This window comes from Erinaceus europaeus, chromosome 19 (assembly GCF_950295315.1).
Source record: "Erinaceus europaeus chromosome 19, mEriEur2.1, whole genome shotgun sequence".
In the NCBI taxonomy this organism is placed as follows: domain Eukaryota; kingdom Metazoa; phylum Chordata; class Mammalia; order Eulipotyphla; family Erinaceidae; genus Erinaceus; species Erinaceus europaeus.
Genome location: NC_080180.1, coordinates 55,228,992 through 55,246,681, shown reverse-complemented (window position 1 = coordinate 55,246,681; position 17,690 = coordinate 55,228,992). Strand labels below are relative to the sequence as shown.

General features: G+C 42.8%; 1 protein-coding gene across 1 annotated transcript in view; it reads left to right on the top strand.

Annotated features, from left to right (window-relative positions):
* EDNRA (endothelin receptor type A) overlaps positions 1-17,690 on the top strand; it is a 90,047-nt gene that overhangs the window by 63,044 nt on the left and 9,313 nt on the right. Inside the window, exons 4-5 of the mRNA XM_007528168.3 lie at positions 6,852-7,050; positions 13,948-14,100. Coding sequence (XP_007528230.1) covers positions 6,852-7,050; positions 13,948-14,100 — 352 coding nt within the window. The remainder of the gene's footprint in view (positions 1-6,851; positions 7,051-13,947; positions 14,101-17,690) is intronic.

Sequence of the window (17,690 nt, the reverse complement as noted above, 5' to 3'; positions counted from 1 at the left end):
AGACCTGAGGCACAGGCCCAGCGCTCATCCAACTGAAGTCAATTTGTCTGGGTAGACTCAAGCCCACCCAGCTGAAGCACTCAGCCAAATATCTGCAGCTGTCTCATAATCCATCATGCCTGGTTTCTCTCTCTTAAGAGGGAGGTCAGGGGGGCCAGGTGGTTGCGCACCTGGTTGAGCACACATATTACTATGTGGAAAGACCTGGGTTCAAGTCCCCATCTCCTTCTGCAGGGGAGAATCTTCATGAGCAGTGAAGCAGGTCTGCATGTGTCTCTTGCTCTCTCCCTATCTCTCCCTCCCTTCTCAATTTCTCTCTGATTTATCAAATAAGATAGATAAAAGGGAGGAATGGCCCCCAACATCAGTGGATTCATAGTGCCGGCACCAAGCCCCAGCAATAACCCTGACGGCAATATAAAGAAAAGAATTATTGGGGCCAGGTGGTGGCGCACCTGGTTGGCGCACGTGTTACAGTGTGCAAGGACCCAGGTTCGAGCCCCCAGACCCCACCTGCAGGGGGGAAGCTTCACAAGTGGTGAAGCAGTGCTGCAGGTGTCTCTCTGTCTCTCTCCCTCTCTGTCACCCCCTTCCCTCTCAATTTCTGACTGTCTCTATCCAACAAATAAATTTTTTTAAAAAAAAATTTAAAAAGAAAAGAAGAAAAGATTTATTTTTATGAACGGGGCTGGGAGGTAGTAAACCAGGTTGAATGAGCATGTTACTATGCACAGGGACCCAGGTTCAAGCCCCCAAACACCACAGGAAGCTTCGCAAGTGCTGAAGCAATGCTGTTAGAGATCCTCGGTCCATTACTGTTTTCTCTTTGAAATTCTTCCTGCTGCAATTTTTGCCTCCAAGTCTCTGTGTGTCAGTTGGCTTGTTTATCACATGGGAGCCCAGAGAGTGCAGCAAGCTTTCCAGACGGGCCTGTCTGTGTTCAGGGTGAACAGAGGTGAAGCCCAAGTGCAGCTTTATCTCATCAAGGGCAACACTGGCATTAAAACCTTCCAGTCTAAGGTAGGCAGGCTTTGACAGGCACTCGGTAGAAATATCACTAAGGGGGCTGAGCAGTGGCACACATTAAACACACATAGTTCGAAGCGCAGGAATAATCATTGCAAGGATCCTAGTTCAAATCCCCGGCTCCCCACCTGCAGGGCTTGGGGGGGGGGAGGGGGGTATCTGCTTCACAAGTGATAAAGCAGGTCTGCAGGCGTCTTTCTCTCCCCCTCTCTATCTTCCCCTCCCCTCTCAATTTCTCTCTGTCCTGTGTAATAAAATGGGAAAAAATGGCCACCAGGAGCAGTGGACTTGTGGTGTAGGTATCAAGCCCCTGTGAATAACCCTGGAAGCAAAAAAAAGAAAGAAAGAAAGAGAGAGAGAGGGAGAAAGGAAGGAAGGAAGGAAGGAAGGAAGGAAGGAAGGAAGGAAGGAAGGAAGGAAGGAAGGAAGATTAAGGTACTTAAACTACTTTTCATTCCTTTGATTCAGCAGTCCCACTTGAGATAATTAATTCAGGAAAATCTTTCAAAAGGAGAAAAAAAATAAGTATGTACAAACATTTATAAGCATGTTCACAGCCTTGATACACTAGGAACTATGTGAGTATAGGAGGAAGACTTAAGCAGATCGATGCCATGCCTACAATAGAAAAATTAGGGTTTTTAATAAAAAATGAATGCAGCTGAAATAAAATTGTAGCGAACAGAAGTGGGGGAGGGCAGTGGCACACTCAGCAGGGAGCACATGCACAAGAACCTGAGTTCAAATCCCCACACCTCACCTGCAAGAGGGAGGCTTCACAAGTGAAGTGCTGCAGGTCTCTCTCTTTCACTCTCCCTCTCTGTCTTTCCCACCCTCATATCTCTCTAGCCTATCAAATAATTAAAAAAAGAAAAGAAAAGAAAAAATGGCCACCAGAAACTGTATTCATAGTGCAGGCACCAAGTGACAAAGATAGCCGTGGTGGTAAGAGAGAGAGACAGAGAGATAGACAAGAGAGAAGAAATGGGCAAAGAAAATATAAAAGTAGATCTTGCTGTAGTAATGGGAATGGTGTGGAATTATACCCCTGTCATCTTATGATTAAATCACTAATAAAATTTTTTAAATAGGAAAAAAAAGTAGATCTTGCTAAAATAATGTTTTGAATTTAATTTTTGCCTGTGCGCTTCCAAAGTGTATATGATAATAACTTCTGCCTTAATGGCTGTCCTCTATGGGTATGAAAACATGCATTGGGAGTCCGGCGGTTTAGCAGCGGATTAAGCACACGTGGCGCAAGGCACAAGGACCAGTGTAAGGATCCCGGTTCCAGGCCCCGGTTCCCCACCTGCAGGGGTGTCGCTTCACTGGCGGTGAAGCAGGGGTGCAGGTGTCTATCTTTCTCTCCCCCTCTCTGTCTTCCCCTCCTCTCTCCATTTCTCTCTGGCCTACCCAACAATGAACAACATTAACAACAACTACAATGACCACAACAAGGCTACAACAACAAGGGCAACAAAAGGTAATAAATAAATAAACAAATAAATAAATAAGCATTAAGTGGCTTTGGCCTTGAAGACATGTAAAACTCTCTTTGTAGAAATATGCAGTTAAAAGCATCTCTATGTAAATAAAACAAATAATTTATTGTTGTGTTTTGGACAAGGTGATGTCATGGGAAGAGCATCCCATGGGAGGTGGAAGGCCATAGCCCTGGCTCAGTCTCCCCAAATTCACTGAGGACCAGAAGACTTGGTCTCATGCCAGTCAGTGTTTATGTTCCCAAGTTGAATAAAAAGGGAGAAAGATCAGCCCAGAGGTTCCCCCTGGCTTATAAATCATGTGGTTCTCAGATTCTAAAAGTATTAGCTTTATAAATCAGTTGCTTAACTTGGGATGGCTTGAAAAATTGAATTGAAAAAAAACAAAATGTTCGTGGCCCGGGAGGTGGCGCAGTGGACAAAGCATTGGACTCTCAAGCGTGAGGTCCTAAGTTCAATCCCCCAGCAGCACATGTACCAAAGTAATGTCTGGTTCTGTCTCCCTCTTCTGATCTTTCTCATTAATAAATAAATAAATAAATAAATCTTTTTAAAAAATGTTCAAAGTGCAGTGTGCTGTTGGCTTGGGCCTGTAGAAACAAATGCATGGATGAAGAAATAATCAGACACAAGGCGCAGTCCTACATATATTTATTTACTCGACACCTGTGGCAGGGGTGGACATAGATTATAACTAAAATAAATCGATATTTGCACTGTAACGTGCACTCAACCAAGTGTACCACCACCTGACTCCAATAAGTAAAATCTTAAAAAAAAAAAAAAGTTCAAGTTCAGTGGTGGGCCCGACTGTGGTGCATCTGATAGGGCACACACGTGTTCCTGGTTCTCACCTACAGGCATAAGCAGTGAATTAATGCTGCAAGTGTCTTTCTCTTTCTCTTTTCCCCTCTTCACCCCCTCTTCCCTCTCAATTTCTTTCTGTCTTTGTCAAAAAAAGGAAAACAAAATGGTCACCAGGGGTGATGGATTTGCCATGCAGAGACATCAGTCTTCAGCAATAACTCTGGCAAACGCTAGAAGAAGAAGAAGCAATAACCCTGGTGGAAATGAAAAATTATAAATATTTTTTGTTTGTTTAAGAAATTCAATGACTAAAGGGAAACCCATTAATTTGCTAATATGAACAGTGGGCAGAATCCAGCCAAGTATATAAGAAGGGACCTAAAGACAGAGGGAAACCCAGAGAATGTGACAGAATCCAGTGAAGAAAGCATTTCAAAGAGGACTGTTTCTGGAATATCTACTTGTGGTTATTTCAACATTACAGATTTTCCAGGAGGACAAGAGAGACCAGATGTATACACACACTGGCTTGCTTGCAGGCTGTCTATAATCACCCTAGTGAGGAGAGCATATTGGTGTGTGTGTGTGTGTGTGTGTGTGTGTGTGTGTGTGTGTGTGTGTGTGTGTGTGTGTGTGTGTGTGTTATTGTTATATTCCAGATAAAACCACTTTGGGACTTCCTGATATTTGTTACTGGAAATCCTACTGATTGTTACATTTGCATCTATGTCTGCAAAGGACATTCTCACTCTCCTCCCTCCCCCCACCCCCACCCCCACCCCCAGTCATCACAGAGAATGGTTTCTCCTTGACTTTGTAGCTGCTCTCTCTTCTCATGGAGACACTGGCAAGATCAGTGTGATTGCAAACGGGAAGTGTCCTCAATCCTGGCCATATGACTTCATGAAGGAGCAAGCTAGTCATGAATCACCTGCTAAACTAGGCACTAAAAATGACTTCACTTTACTTGAAATGTTGAGTTTACATTTGATTATAAATACTAAATATTCTGGGGAACTCGTGGCTCATGATGAAATAAAGTTGTTCTCTGAATATATCCATCCTAAGAGCCTGTCAACATTTTCTTACTTAAACCACCTTCTATCTCCAATCTTGCCTGTGATGGAAAAGAAAGTCTTCTTACACTCTTAAGAGGTTGTGTTTCATTTCAGGCACCTCTCCTGATAACTGAACCAAGAAAAAGCAGATACAATCCACTAACAGCCTTGGGGTAGAGACATCCGTCTCCATTCCTTTTAGCTCTTACTGGACCTCAGGCTACCAGGCTAATCAGGCAACAAAGAAAAGCAAACAGAAATGGAAAGCAAAATAAATAGCAGCCTTTCTCCCACTGGAAATAACCATAACTTTTATAATGCAATCTTGGCTGTATTGGAAAAAGATTTTCTTGGTCTGTTTGCATAGCTGTATTTTATTCCCTTTGGAATGAATCTGGACTTTAAAAAAAAAAAAAAAAAAGATTCTCAGTGTTCACCTATTTCATTTAACCTATCGAGCTTTTGCAAACATTTCTCCAGTATACTATGCTATGTATATGCCAAGTGGCCCCATTGTGCATGCCCAATCTGTTGGTTCTGCTCTGCCGGCCGTGGCAGTGAAGAAGCAGGTAGTGTGATTTCTGCAGTTGGACTTACACAGGTGTTCCTTATCATGTACTGGGACAGAGCACTGAGTGTGAGTGTGAGTGTGAGTGTGAGTGTGAGTGGTAGGGGCTCACCTTGGAGGATGTGGACCACGTGTTTCTTGCCATAGACTACAGACAGCTCTTCCACATTAAATGCATGTCTGCGAATCCACATGCACCTGTCTTCCATGGCTTTCTCTGCTTTATAGTCTTCTTTTTTTGTTTTTGTTTTTGCCTCCAGAGTTATTTCTGAGGCTCTGTGCCAGCACTATAAATCCACTGTTCTTAGAGGCCTTTTTTTTTTTTTTTGATTGGAAAGAAAGAAAGTGAGAAGTAAGCAGAGATAGGGAGAAAATAGATACCTGCGGACCTGCTTCACTGCCTGTGAAAATACATCCCCCTGCAGATGGGGAGCCGGGGGCTTGACCAGATTCTCGCAGGGGTCCTTGTGCCTTACCAGGTGCACCACCACACAGCCCCTCTTTATGGCCTTGTGCTGCCACTAGTGATAGCCAAAAGAGAATGCTTCCTTCCATTACTACAGCAACAAAAATCTCAAGAATAAAGGCACAAAAAAACACCATGCCACATCACAGGTCTCTTCTTAACAGTAAGTCTAGTGCAGTTGGCACCAGAGCATAGAGCTCCTGAAGCCGAATGTCCTTTAGTCTTGACGCTTAAATGTGGTCATTATCAGAGAAGTGTGAAGGCACAAGGTGAGCACACTCTTAGTGACACTTTGTGTCACTTATGATTAAAATCCTTATTCAGATACATTGATGGCGCCTGCTTCACTTCTTTCTATACTAGATGGTAAACCCTAAAGAGAAGGAACCAAGGTATCTTTGGCTCAGTTTTGCGTAATCTAGCACAAGACCATACGTGAGAGAGGTATAGCTGTTCTTTGCCATTTACCAATATTATTTACTTACTAAAAATGCCACTTGGGCTGGGCGGTAGCACCTCAGGTTAAGCGCGTATGGCGCAAAGCGCAAGGACCGGCATAAGGATCCAGTTCGATTCCCCAGCTCTCCACCTGCAGGAAGGTTGCTTCAAAAGCGGTGAAGCAGGTCTGCAGGTGTCTATCATTCTCTCCTCCTCTCTGTCTTCCCCTCCTCTCTCCATTTCTCTCTGTCCTATCCAACAAAACAGCTATAACATTAATAACAATAACAACCACAACAAGGGCAACAAAATGAGAAAAATAGCCTCCAGGAGCAGTGTATTCATAGTGCTGGCACTGAGCCCCAGCGATAGCCCTGGAGGCAAAATAAATTAAAAAAAAAAAAAAAAAAAAGAAGAAGACGAAAGAAAGAAAGAAAATACCACTTGGTACAAGCCTGCCATGATCATATTGTGAGGCTGGAAGAGATATGATGGAAGGTTTATGGCCAATATTCATTTAAGGATAGCTACATCCTCCTCATAGGCATTCAGGGTTTTTTTTAATATATGGAAAATAATAAGCTACTTTTAATATTTTATTTATTTACTGCTGACTTATTTTAGATAGAGACAGAGAAATTGAGAGGGAAAGGGGAGAGAGGAGGAAGAGAGAGTGAGGGAGGAAGAGTAAGAGAGAGATGTACAGCATTGTTTCACCACTTGTGAAGTTTCCTCTATGCAGGTAGGGACCAGGGACTTGAACCCAGGTCCTTACTCACTGTAATGTGTGTTCTCTATCAGATGTGCCACCACCTGGCCCCAAAGGATTGTTTTTCCACCAGACTCATAGGAAGTTCCTTTTAAAAGTCAATAGTTGGTTGCTGGTCGAGGAAAAATGCTCCCTAAGATTCCTAATTTATATTCAGTTGAAATAAACTTTAAGTTTCCTAGCAACTTGGTGCCATCAGCCTCTTCTGTCTTTCCAGGTACAGAGCAGTAGCTTCCTGGAGCCGGGTTCAGGGAATCGGGATCCCCTTGGTCACTGCCATTGAGATCGTCTCCATCTGGATCCTCTCTTTCATCCTGGCCATCCCTGAAGCCATTGGCTTTGTCATGGTGCCCTTTGAATACAGGGGAGAACAGCACAAAACCTGCATGCTCAATGCCACGTCGAAATTCATGGAGGTACTAATGATACAGAGGGGATAGTCTTCATTTATACCACCCAGACTTGCTGGCTTATTCTGGTAGTTCAGACGAAGGTTCCACAATGACTTGAGAGACAGAGAGATGTCGCACCAAGGGTTAGTCTTACAAACACAAAGGTTGCGTTTTCACTCTTGCAAAATTATTGTCCAATGCCAAATAATTCAGAGTAATTAGAGGGAAGTAGATAGATAGATGATAGACAGATTGCTGATGTGTGTTATCATGGTGAGGAAGAAATGAACCCAGAATTTTGAGTGTGCCTCTCCAAACCAAAACAAACCATAGTCTATGTTTTATTAGTATTATCATTCTAGAGAAAATGGAAATACAGCGGGTTCAGGACAGTAGCTCACCTGTCAGAGTGCACATTTTACCATACGAGAAGATACCAAGCCCCAAGCAACCAAGTGGGGGTGCCATACAAAGGGACTGCTTCAGAAGAGGTGGGGCAGTGCTATGGTGTTTTTCCTTCTCTCTTAGTTGCTCACCCCTCTTTTTCTTACCGTCTATCTGAAAGAAGGAGAGAAAGAAAGGAAAGGAAAGGAGGGGAGGGGAGGGGAGGGGAGGGGAGGGGAGGGGAGGGGAGGGGACACCAGGAACAATGACATGAAACCCCAGCAAAATTTGCCTAGCTGGAAAAAAAAAAAAAAAGGAGAAGGGAAAGGAGAGAAAAAGGGAGAGGGAGGAGAAGAAATTGGAGGAGGAGAGACGTCACAACATAGCAGCACCATCCATAGAGCTTCCCCAGTGCTATGCATGGTGTTCTCATGTGGTGCTAGGGCTTAAACCCAGATTCTCACACACTGTTGGGCAAGTGCTCAGCCTGGTGAACTACCCCCTAGTTCCATTTTTTCCCCCTAAAATATCGTTCTCTCACACAATGCAGAATTTAATATTGGGCCAGAGAGGAGGGTGTCATCCATGACCCTCAGTTCATTCATGGTACTGCATTAAAAAAAAAAAGGCTTCCAGTTTAATATAGTCACTTGTTGTTTGATACACCTGCCCCCACTCTTGTTTCTCTGAAAAGCTTTATTGCCTGCCTGAATAGATTCGAAAATGTTAAAAGGGCGTGTTTCCTTGGTAATCCTAGCCACGTGTGGACTGAGGAGGAAAACCAAAAAAAGGCATTTCTCTTCAATCAGCATATTAGTACTTTGATTAAGTTTACTGCTGCTCAGATTTCACCTTGAATTATTTACAGATATCTCAAGGTATGCTTTCCTAGCTAGAAAAATTCTCTGAAAAAAAAAAAAAAAGATTGGTTTTTTGGAAACTTGTTTTGAGATGAAAAATGCCATGAAACCAGCGCACCAGTAAAATTTACGTCTTTTACTAATCTACTGAGTTTTAGTGGAAAACAAAGTAAAGTGGTCCAGGAGGTGGCACAGTGGATAAAGCATTGGACTCTCAAACATGAGGTCCTGAGTTCAATCCCTGGCAGCACATGTACCAGAGTGAGGTCTGGTTCTTTCTCCCTCCCCTCCTTTATTTATTTTCTTTATTTATTTTTAATAAATAAAATATTTTTTAAAAGAAAGAAAGAAAACAAAGTAAACAGCTGTGAGAATCTCGTCGATGTGAATAAAGAATCCAGATGTCCTTGATGAAAATATTAAAGGGAAGAGGCTTAATGTTAGAAGGAGGCCCAGGAGAGAGCTCAGCTGGTGAGCCCATGGACTGCTGTGATAAGGCTCTGGGTTCAAGCCAAGGTGTCACATGAGAGCTCCACAGAGGTGGATTTCACTGGGGGGGCTCCACGGATGGTGGACCAGTCCTCTGGTTTCTTCTCTTCTTCTCTCCCTCCCTCTGTGTTTCTCTAACACAAAAAATGAAACAATGTGCTGTTTATGTGTATGTTTATGGATATATACATATACATATACATATACATATACATATACATATACATATACATATACATATACATATACATATACATATACATATCCAGGAGATAGCACAGAACTTCATTCTAGAGATCCCAAGTTTAATACCTGGCACCACCAATAGCCAGAGCTGAACAATGCTTTGGTCAATATGTATGTATTAAAAAAAAAAAAAAACTTATTCAAGCTAGACAAAATGAAGAGGGTTATTTCATAGCAATTGAGTTTCCTTTAGAGAGTGGGTAAGCAGGGGCCAGGCGGTGTTGCACCTTGTTAAGTGCTCACACTACAGTGCATGAAGATCCAGGCTCAAGCCCCTGGTCCCCACCTGCAGGGGGAAAGCTTCACAAGTGGTGGTGCAGGGCTGCAGGTGTTTCTCTGTCTCTCTCCCTCTCCATCTCCCCCACTCCTCTCAATTTCTCCCTGTCTGTATCCAATGAGGGAGTGAGAGAGAGAGAGAGAGAGAAAGGGAAGCAGAGGGTGCCTTCCCCCTTCAGGCAGGGCTAGTAATGGGTGTGAGTTTGAACAGACAGCATTTTAGATTGCATTCCAAGTTTAAAGGTTCAACATTCTCTTTCTCCTCCTGATCTATTTTTGTCTTCTAATTTTGTGCACACACTCCCATTGCTCCACTCTGTTCTCCTCTACTTTACTTTAGCCAGGGTGGCCATAAACCCTCCTCCATACACTTACTGATGACATGAACCCAAAAGAAATGGGTGGCCTCGGGAGTCAGGTGGCAGCACAGAGGGTTAAGTGCAGGTGGCACAAAGCCTAAGGATCCCGGTTCGAGCCCCCGGCTCCCCACCTGCAGGGGAGTCACTTCACAAGCGGTGAAGCAGGTCTGCAGGTGTCTATCTTTCTCTCCCCCCTCTGTCTTCCCTTCCTCTCTCCATTTCTCTCTGTCCTATCCAACAACAATGACATCAATAATAACTACAACAATAAAACAACAAAGGCAACAAAAGGGAATAAATAAATATTTTTTAAAAAATGGATGACCTCTGTCACAGGTGGTTGGGGACTTTGTGCTGTCCCCTCATGGGTCATCTTCCAGTCCCTCTGTATCCTCTGTGGGTACGAACCCCAGCTTACAGTGCACTGAAAGACAGGCTTCTCTAGACGAATGTTTGCGATGCACTGAAGCAAAGAGTTCAGCACCAAACTTTCTCTGCAGTGTGATACAGATGGGAAAATAACTATGTAAATGCATCTGACTAAACCAGCTTCTCTGGGAGTCCATGCTTAACCCAAGGCTAGAATCCAGAGTCCTATCAGTTTGAATGAGAAAGAAATTACATGAGGGCTAGAGAAATAGTACAGTGGCTCTGCAGGAGAATTCATGCATGAGGCTCTGAGGTCTCAGGTTGATTGAACCTGCTGGATTCCCAGCACTAGCACAAGTCAGAACTGTGTAGTGCTGCAAGAAAGGAAAAAAAAAAAAAAAAAAAAGAGGGGGGGATCAAAAAGGAAATTACATGGTTTTTTCACTTATATAGAACTGAAACTTATTTTCTCCTACTACACATGTAAGCAACAAACCACAATAGTACTTAACTATGTGCCCTTTTTTTCACTGATTGAAATAGCAGGCATTTTCTTTTTTTTTATTTCTTTATTGGGGAATTAATGTTTTATATTCGACAGTAAATACAATAGTTTGTACATGCATAACATTTCCCAGTTTTCCATATAACAATACAACCCCACTAGGTCCTCTGTCATCCTTTTTGGACCTGTACTCTCCCCCTACCCACCCCAGAGTCTTTTATTTTGGTGCAACATGCCAATTCCAGTTCAAGTTCTACTTGTGTTTTCTCTTCTGATCTTATTTTTCAACTTCTGTGAGAGAATGATATCATCCCATAGTCATCCTTCTGTTTCTGACTTATTTCACTTAACATGAATTTTTCAAGATCCATCCAAGATCAGGTGAAAATGGTGAAGTCACCATTTTTTACAGCTGAGTAGTATTCCATTGTGTATATAGACAACAACTTGCTCAGCCACTCATCTGTTGTTGGACACCTGGGTTGCTTCCAGGTTTTGTCTATTATAAATTGTGCATAGCAGGCATTTTCATACTATGGAATAGTTGTATGATCTTGAAACATTAATTATTCTTTTTTTTTTTTCTGCCTCCAGGACTATCACTGGGACTCAGAGCTGGCGCTCTGAATCTATTGCTCCTGATGGCCATCCCCCCCACACACAATTGGATAGGACAGAGAGAAATAGAGAGGGAGAGAGAAAGAGACCTGCTTTGCCACTTGTGAAGTGTCCCCCCTACAGGTGGGGAGGGAGCTGGGGGCTCAAACCCAGATCATGTCTGTCTGGGTCCTAGCACTTCTTACTTTGTGCGCCACCAGCCAGCCCTGAAACATCTTTGTCCTCATTGCTTCAGTATTCAGTATTAGAACTGATTTTTAATATGTTGATGACTGTTTCATGTCTGCTGTGATCTTACTTTTTTCTGTGATCTTACTTTTTTCTTCGTCCATGTGAAAATATTCTTAGGAGGAAATTTTAGACTTAAGCAGGAGCCCATGACATAAAAATAGTGAAGAACCCCTGCCCAGAACGTTTTTCCTGAGATGCCATTTATAGATCGCTTTCCTAGACATGTTCTAAATGGAGCCCACTAGGCCTCTTTCTATATTCAGACACTGAGCAGCAAGGTCGTTTTTACTGTGGGAACTGAACTATTGCAGACAGATGCATTACCCTGAGTAAATAAACAAGCTGGAGAAACTGAGGAAGGAACAGAAAAGCCTGGCTCCCCACACTGGTGATGGATTGAGTGGGAGGAAGAATTTGGGTACAATTTCCCAATTTCCATTTTTATAGGGAGCGAGCTATTCTCCTTCACAAAGACACAGCACGAATCAGCCCACTATTTACAATCCCTGCCCACAGGGAGATAATGCTAAACAGCCATCGGATGAGACACTGCACCTCAATAGTTTCCAGGTGGTGGTGGTTAAAAGCTGGAGGGAGGAGATGGTTATTGATGACTCACACTGGCTGCTTCCAAGGTCACTTAGCAGGCATTCCAGGCAAAGGGTTACCTCACAAGTCACCGAAGTGACACTGACAAGCCATTCCTGGCCTTCCTGTTTCCAAAAAAGACGTTGACATTAAGGACCGCTTTAACCACAACAGTAGGAGGAGTGGTGGTGGTGGTGGTGGTGGTGTATTAGCAGTAAACCAGACCCTGGCAGACTTTTGAGGCTCATTCATAGAGATACACATAACTGTGTAATCTGTATCAAAATCATATTTTATGAGCTTTGAGAACTCTTTGTATTGATTTGGGCTCTTCCACTGTGTTGTTTATTTTTTTAAAAAAGATGTCAGGATACTATTTTTACTGAATTAACATTAGTTTACAATATAAAGTGTTATGAGTACAGTTTACACTGGTGATGCATGTGTCTAGGATCACCCAAGTCCAGTGCCACCACACTAAGCAGAATCCACTGCTGATGTCCCCAACTTATCCCTCCTGTTATTCCTCTGATAACCTCTGTAGTCTTCACAATTATTATCTTTTGCAAGTGTGTTTGTCGTGGTTATCTATGATCCCCAAGTGAGACCGTGTAGTGGCTACTTTTCACTTCCTAACTTCCTTCACTGAGCATAATCACTTCCAGTTCCATCCATTCTGCTCTAAAAGGCACAATGACATTTTTTTTTTTTGTTAATGGCAGAGTGACATTCCATTGAGTGTATATCCCTCAACTTCTTTACCCAGCCATCTGTTGATGGGCACTTAGCTTGAATCCATATTTGTCTTGTGCTGCTGTGGACATAGGGATTCATATAGGCTAACTTTTTTTTTTCCTTTTGTTGCCCTTGTTGTTTTATTGTTGTCATCGTTGTTGTTGGATAGGAGAGAAAGAAATGGAGAGAGGAAGGGAAGACAGAAAGGAGGAGAGAAAGATAGACACCTACAGACCTGCTTCACCACTCCCCTGCAGGTGGGTCCTTGAGCTTTGCACCACGTGGCTTACCCCGCTGGGCTCCCTTTTTTTTGTTTGTTTTTAACTAGAGCACTGTTCAGCTTTGGTTTATGGTGGTGCAGGGGATTGAACCTAGGACTTGACAGAGCCTCAGGCATGAGAGTCTGTTTGCATAGCTATTATGCTATCTATCCCCGCTCTAGGATAACTTCTTAATGTAGGTTATTCATGGTCTACTAAGAAGCCTGGAGAATTTCTGGCATTTCCAGTTTAAGTGAACCACCCCTGAGCCTCTTACCACAGCCAGAGTGGAAAGATACCAACACAGAAAAGAAACAGCCAAGGAGCTGCCAGTGGCGCACTCGGTTAAGCACGCATAGTATGGGAGTCACATGGTAGCACAGCGGGTTAAGCGCACGTGGTGCAAAACGCAAAGACGCGCAAAAGGATACTGGCTGGAGCCCCCGGCTCCCCACCTGCAATGACGGCACTTCACAGGCAGTGAAGCAGGTCTGCAGGAGTCTTTCTCTCCCTCCTCTCTGTCTTCCTCTCCTCTCTCCATTTCTCTCTGTCCTGTCCAACAACAACGGCATCAATAACTACAAGGGCAACAAAAGGGAATAAATAAATAAATAAATAAATATTTTTTTTAAAAAGCACACATAGTACAAAGTGGAAGGACCAACACACGGATGCGGGTTCGAGCCCCCGCTCCCCACCTGCAGGAGGGATGCTTTGCAAGCAGCAAAGCAGGTCTGCAGGTGTCTATCTCCCCCTACTCTCAATTTCTCTCTGTCATATCCAGTAAAATGGAGAAAATGGCCACCCGCCAGGAGAGTAGATTTGAAGTGCCGGCGCCGAGCCCCACAAATAGCCCTGAAGGCAAAAAGTAAAATAAAATAATAAAAAAAGATTTGGAGCTACCGGGGCTCTGAACCAACCATTCATTCCCATCCTAAAGCCCTTCCTTTTTTTTTTTTTTTTTTCTCTCTCTCTCTCTGTCTCTTTTCTTCACTTGACAGTTCTACCAGGACGTGAAGGACTGGTGGTTGTTTGGGTTCTATTTCTGCATGCCCTTGGTGTGTACCGCCATCTTCTACACCCTCATGACTTGTGAGATGTTAAACCGAAGGAACGGCAGCTTGAGAATTGCCCTCAGTGAACACCTTAAACAGGTAAGCCAATTAAAATCTGTAAACCCACAAAAGCCTAGGAAAATCTGACCAAGACTGAGTTGTCCTTGACAGCAGAAGACCTGCAAGTACTCTATTGAGTAGATTTGGCCTAAAATGTAAAACTCCTGTCTCTGGCTATTTTCTTTACAAGGACAATATTGGGAATTTCATCTCTGAAACAGGGAGCCTGCCCATAAAACAGGTAAAGGCCAAAAGAGAGAAGAACTATCCATTTATTTTGCCAAGAGTACATGTGTATTTTTACACTGAAGTAGACTTAAAAGGATACAAAGAGGAAAAAGAAGCATATGGCTTTCTTCCCTAGCAGGCTTTGTAGTCTTGTGGAAATAAAATACACATATGAAACAATTGGGAAATAGAATCACAAGGTGTGGTGAAAGTAGCCTATGCTATATAGAAAGCCAACAATCATAGAAGATAAAATCATGGAGAAACTGTTCTTAGATGAGGAAGCATTGACTTGTTTGTGAGGTGGAAAAGGAGTGGGTAAGGAGAGTAAAAGAGAGAGTATTTTTATTACCTTTATTTATTTATTGGATAGAGACACGCAAAATTAAGAGGGTAGGGGGTACTAGAGAGGGAGGGAGACAGAGAGACATCTGCAATACTGCTTCACCACTCTCAAAGCTTTCTCCCTGCAAGTGGGGACTGGGGGCTCGAACCTGGGTCCTTGCACATTGTAACATGTGCACTCAACCAGGTGTGCTACCACCCGGGCCCTAAAGAGAAAGTATTTCAGGGGGCCAGGCAGTAGCACAGCAGGTTAAGCGCAAGTGGAGCAAAGCGCAAGGACTGGCATAAAGATCCTGGTTTGAGCCCCTGGATCCCCACCGGCAGGGGAGTCACTTCACAGGCAGTGAAGCAGGTCTACAGGTGTCTATCTCTCCCCATCTCTGTCTTCCCCTCCTCTCTCCATTTCTGTCCTATCCAACAACGACGACATCAATAAAACTACAACAGTAACTACAACAATAAAAAACAACAAAGGCAACAAAAGGGAAAATAAATAAACATTTAAAAAGAGAGAGAAAAAATATTTCCAATGGGCAAACAGGAATGTAGTTGAAACCTGAAATGAGGGCCGTGAGTCTGGGGAGTGGGATAAGATGAGCAGCCTCACTAGAGCAACGTCAAAAGTAAGAATCATTGTTGGAAATGGGGCCGGGCACAGAGATCAGAGTTTTAGAAGGAATTTGAGAATGTCATAAGGAAGCTGCTATTGGTCCCTCCCAGGCAGCAAAGAGAAAAGATACAGCTGTGGGCTTCAGAGGGTAAGACCTGACACTGAAGATAAGCTCACTGTAGCACTGAGCAAATCACTCTTTCTCCCTGAGCTCCTAGCTCCTCATACAAATGTTTACAATCATACAGCAAGAGGATTGCCCGATCACATAAAGTGTCTAATGGAAGATACTCAGAAAATGTGCCATGTTAACTCAGAGAGTAGAACTAGTCCTGCAGGTAGGCCCTTGGTCTCAACACAGCGTAAGGACCCACCCACACCAAAGTTCTTGTGAGTGGTTAATAGAGCCTATAAATGTGCCTGATAGCCTCCAGACACAAGCATCATTTTTCATCTGCAAATCTTTTCAACTACTGTGTTGATTTTTTTCTGAACTTTGCTTTCTTATCTGTAAATCGGACATAATAATATATGAATCAATTCGAATGTAAAACATAGTTTCCCAATAAAGAAAAAATAATATATATATATGAATCGATGTTATTATGAAAATCAAAGGAATTAACATGCATACATGTACTTTGTAAGACCCACCTTCTGTACAAATGGTAGCTATTATCTTTTATAGAAACTGAACAGGAGCATTATGCTAAGAAACTTCAGCTTGGCTTTGTGTAGACACGAATGTTTCAGATACTACAGCTGAGAAATATATTGGGCAATTGTTACCTCCCATTCTTGTAATGGAGGTAATTAGAATAAATTTTGTTTTTTTAAAAAAGAAGTGTTTAGGAGCTGCCTGGCTGAGTGCGCGTTATCATCCATAAGGACCAAGGTTCAAACCCCCAGTCCCCACCTGTGGGGGGGGAATGCTTCACAAGTGGTGAAGCAATGCTGCAGGTGTCTCTCTTTCTCACTATCTCCCCCTTCCACTTCCGTTTCTTTCTGTCTCTATGCAACAGGTGAATAAATAAATTAATGAATTTTAAAAGATATTAAAAATAAATTTAAAAAGAAGTGTTTTTAACTGTTTAATTAAGCTTATGAGTGAGCATAATATATCCATATGTGGGATGGGGGTATAGCATAATGGCGATGCAAAGAGACTTTCATGCCTGAGGCTCTCAAATCCCAGGTTCAATCCCCCACACTGCCATAAACCAGAGCTGAGCAGTGCTCTGGTAAAAAATTAATTAATTAATTAATTATTAATAAATATATCAATATATGGTAACTGCTCTGAAAATAAATGATAATATTAGGGTGATGCTTCACAGTTATCTTTTTTATTTGTTAGGTCAGAGAAACTGAGAGGGGAGGAGAAGGGAAAGAGGAAGGTAGAGAGAGAGACACATGCAGACATGCTTCACCATTCATAAAGCTTCCCCCATGTAGATGGGGACCAGGGACTTTGAACCCGGGTCCTTAAGCATGGTGTCATGTGTTCCCAACTGGATGTGCCACCAGCCAGCCCTGCTGCTTCACGTTAGCAAAACATTTTTTAACTTGCTTTTTTTTTTTTGCCTCCAGGGTTATTGCTGGGGGGAGGGGAGAGAGAAAAAGAGCGTTTATTTGAAATGCAACAATGGAAAAGCAAAAGTCTGTCAATTTCTTTCTATCTGGGAAATCAAAAGCAAGGTCCTCTATAGGCCAAGAAATGAGCTTCAGGAAGAAAGAAAAAAATAATAAATAACAAAAAAATTTTTTTAAAGAAAAGGTAATCTACATCATCTTTTTTATTATCTTCCTTTTAATATTTATTTTTCATTTGATAGGACAGAGAGAAATTAAGAGGAGAAGGGAAGATAGAAGGAGACAGACCAGCAGCACTGCTTCACCGCTTATGAAGCTCCCCCTGCAGGTCCTGGCACAGGGTAGCGTGTGCACTCAGCCTGGCCCACCACCGCCCAGCCCCCAATCTCCATCATCTAGTTCAGTCAGATTTGACATCTGCAACCACTGGAATGAAGCTGTAGGCTATTAATATGAGTATATAGAAAGGCCTCGTGGTCCAGGAGGTGGCGCAGTGATGAGGCTTTGGACTCTCAAGTATGAGGTCCTGAGTTTGATCCCCAGCAGCACATGTGCCAGAGTGATGTCTGGTTCTTTCTCTCTCCTCCTATCTTTCTCATTAATAAATAAATAAAATCTTGAAGAAGGAGAAGAAGAAGAAAAAAGGAGGTCCTCAACTATATATACTTCTTTAGCCTAGGATTCTGTAGAGCCCTTGGTCTAGCTTTTTGCATGGTTTCCTTGAATCCGTCACCTATATAGGACAACTTTTTTCACCTGGTAATCATGTTTGGATGCTGGTAGCAGGAAACCTAAATAGCATGGGGTAGACCAAGTAGGGACTTATCTTTCTCCCACAATAGCAAGTCCAGAT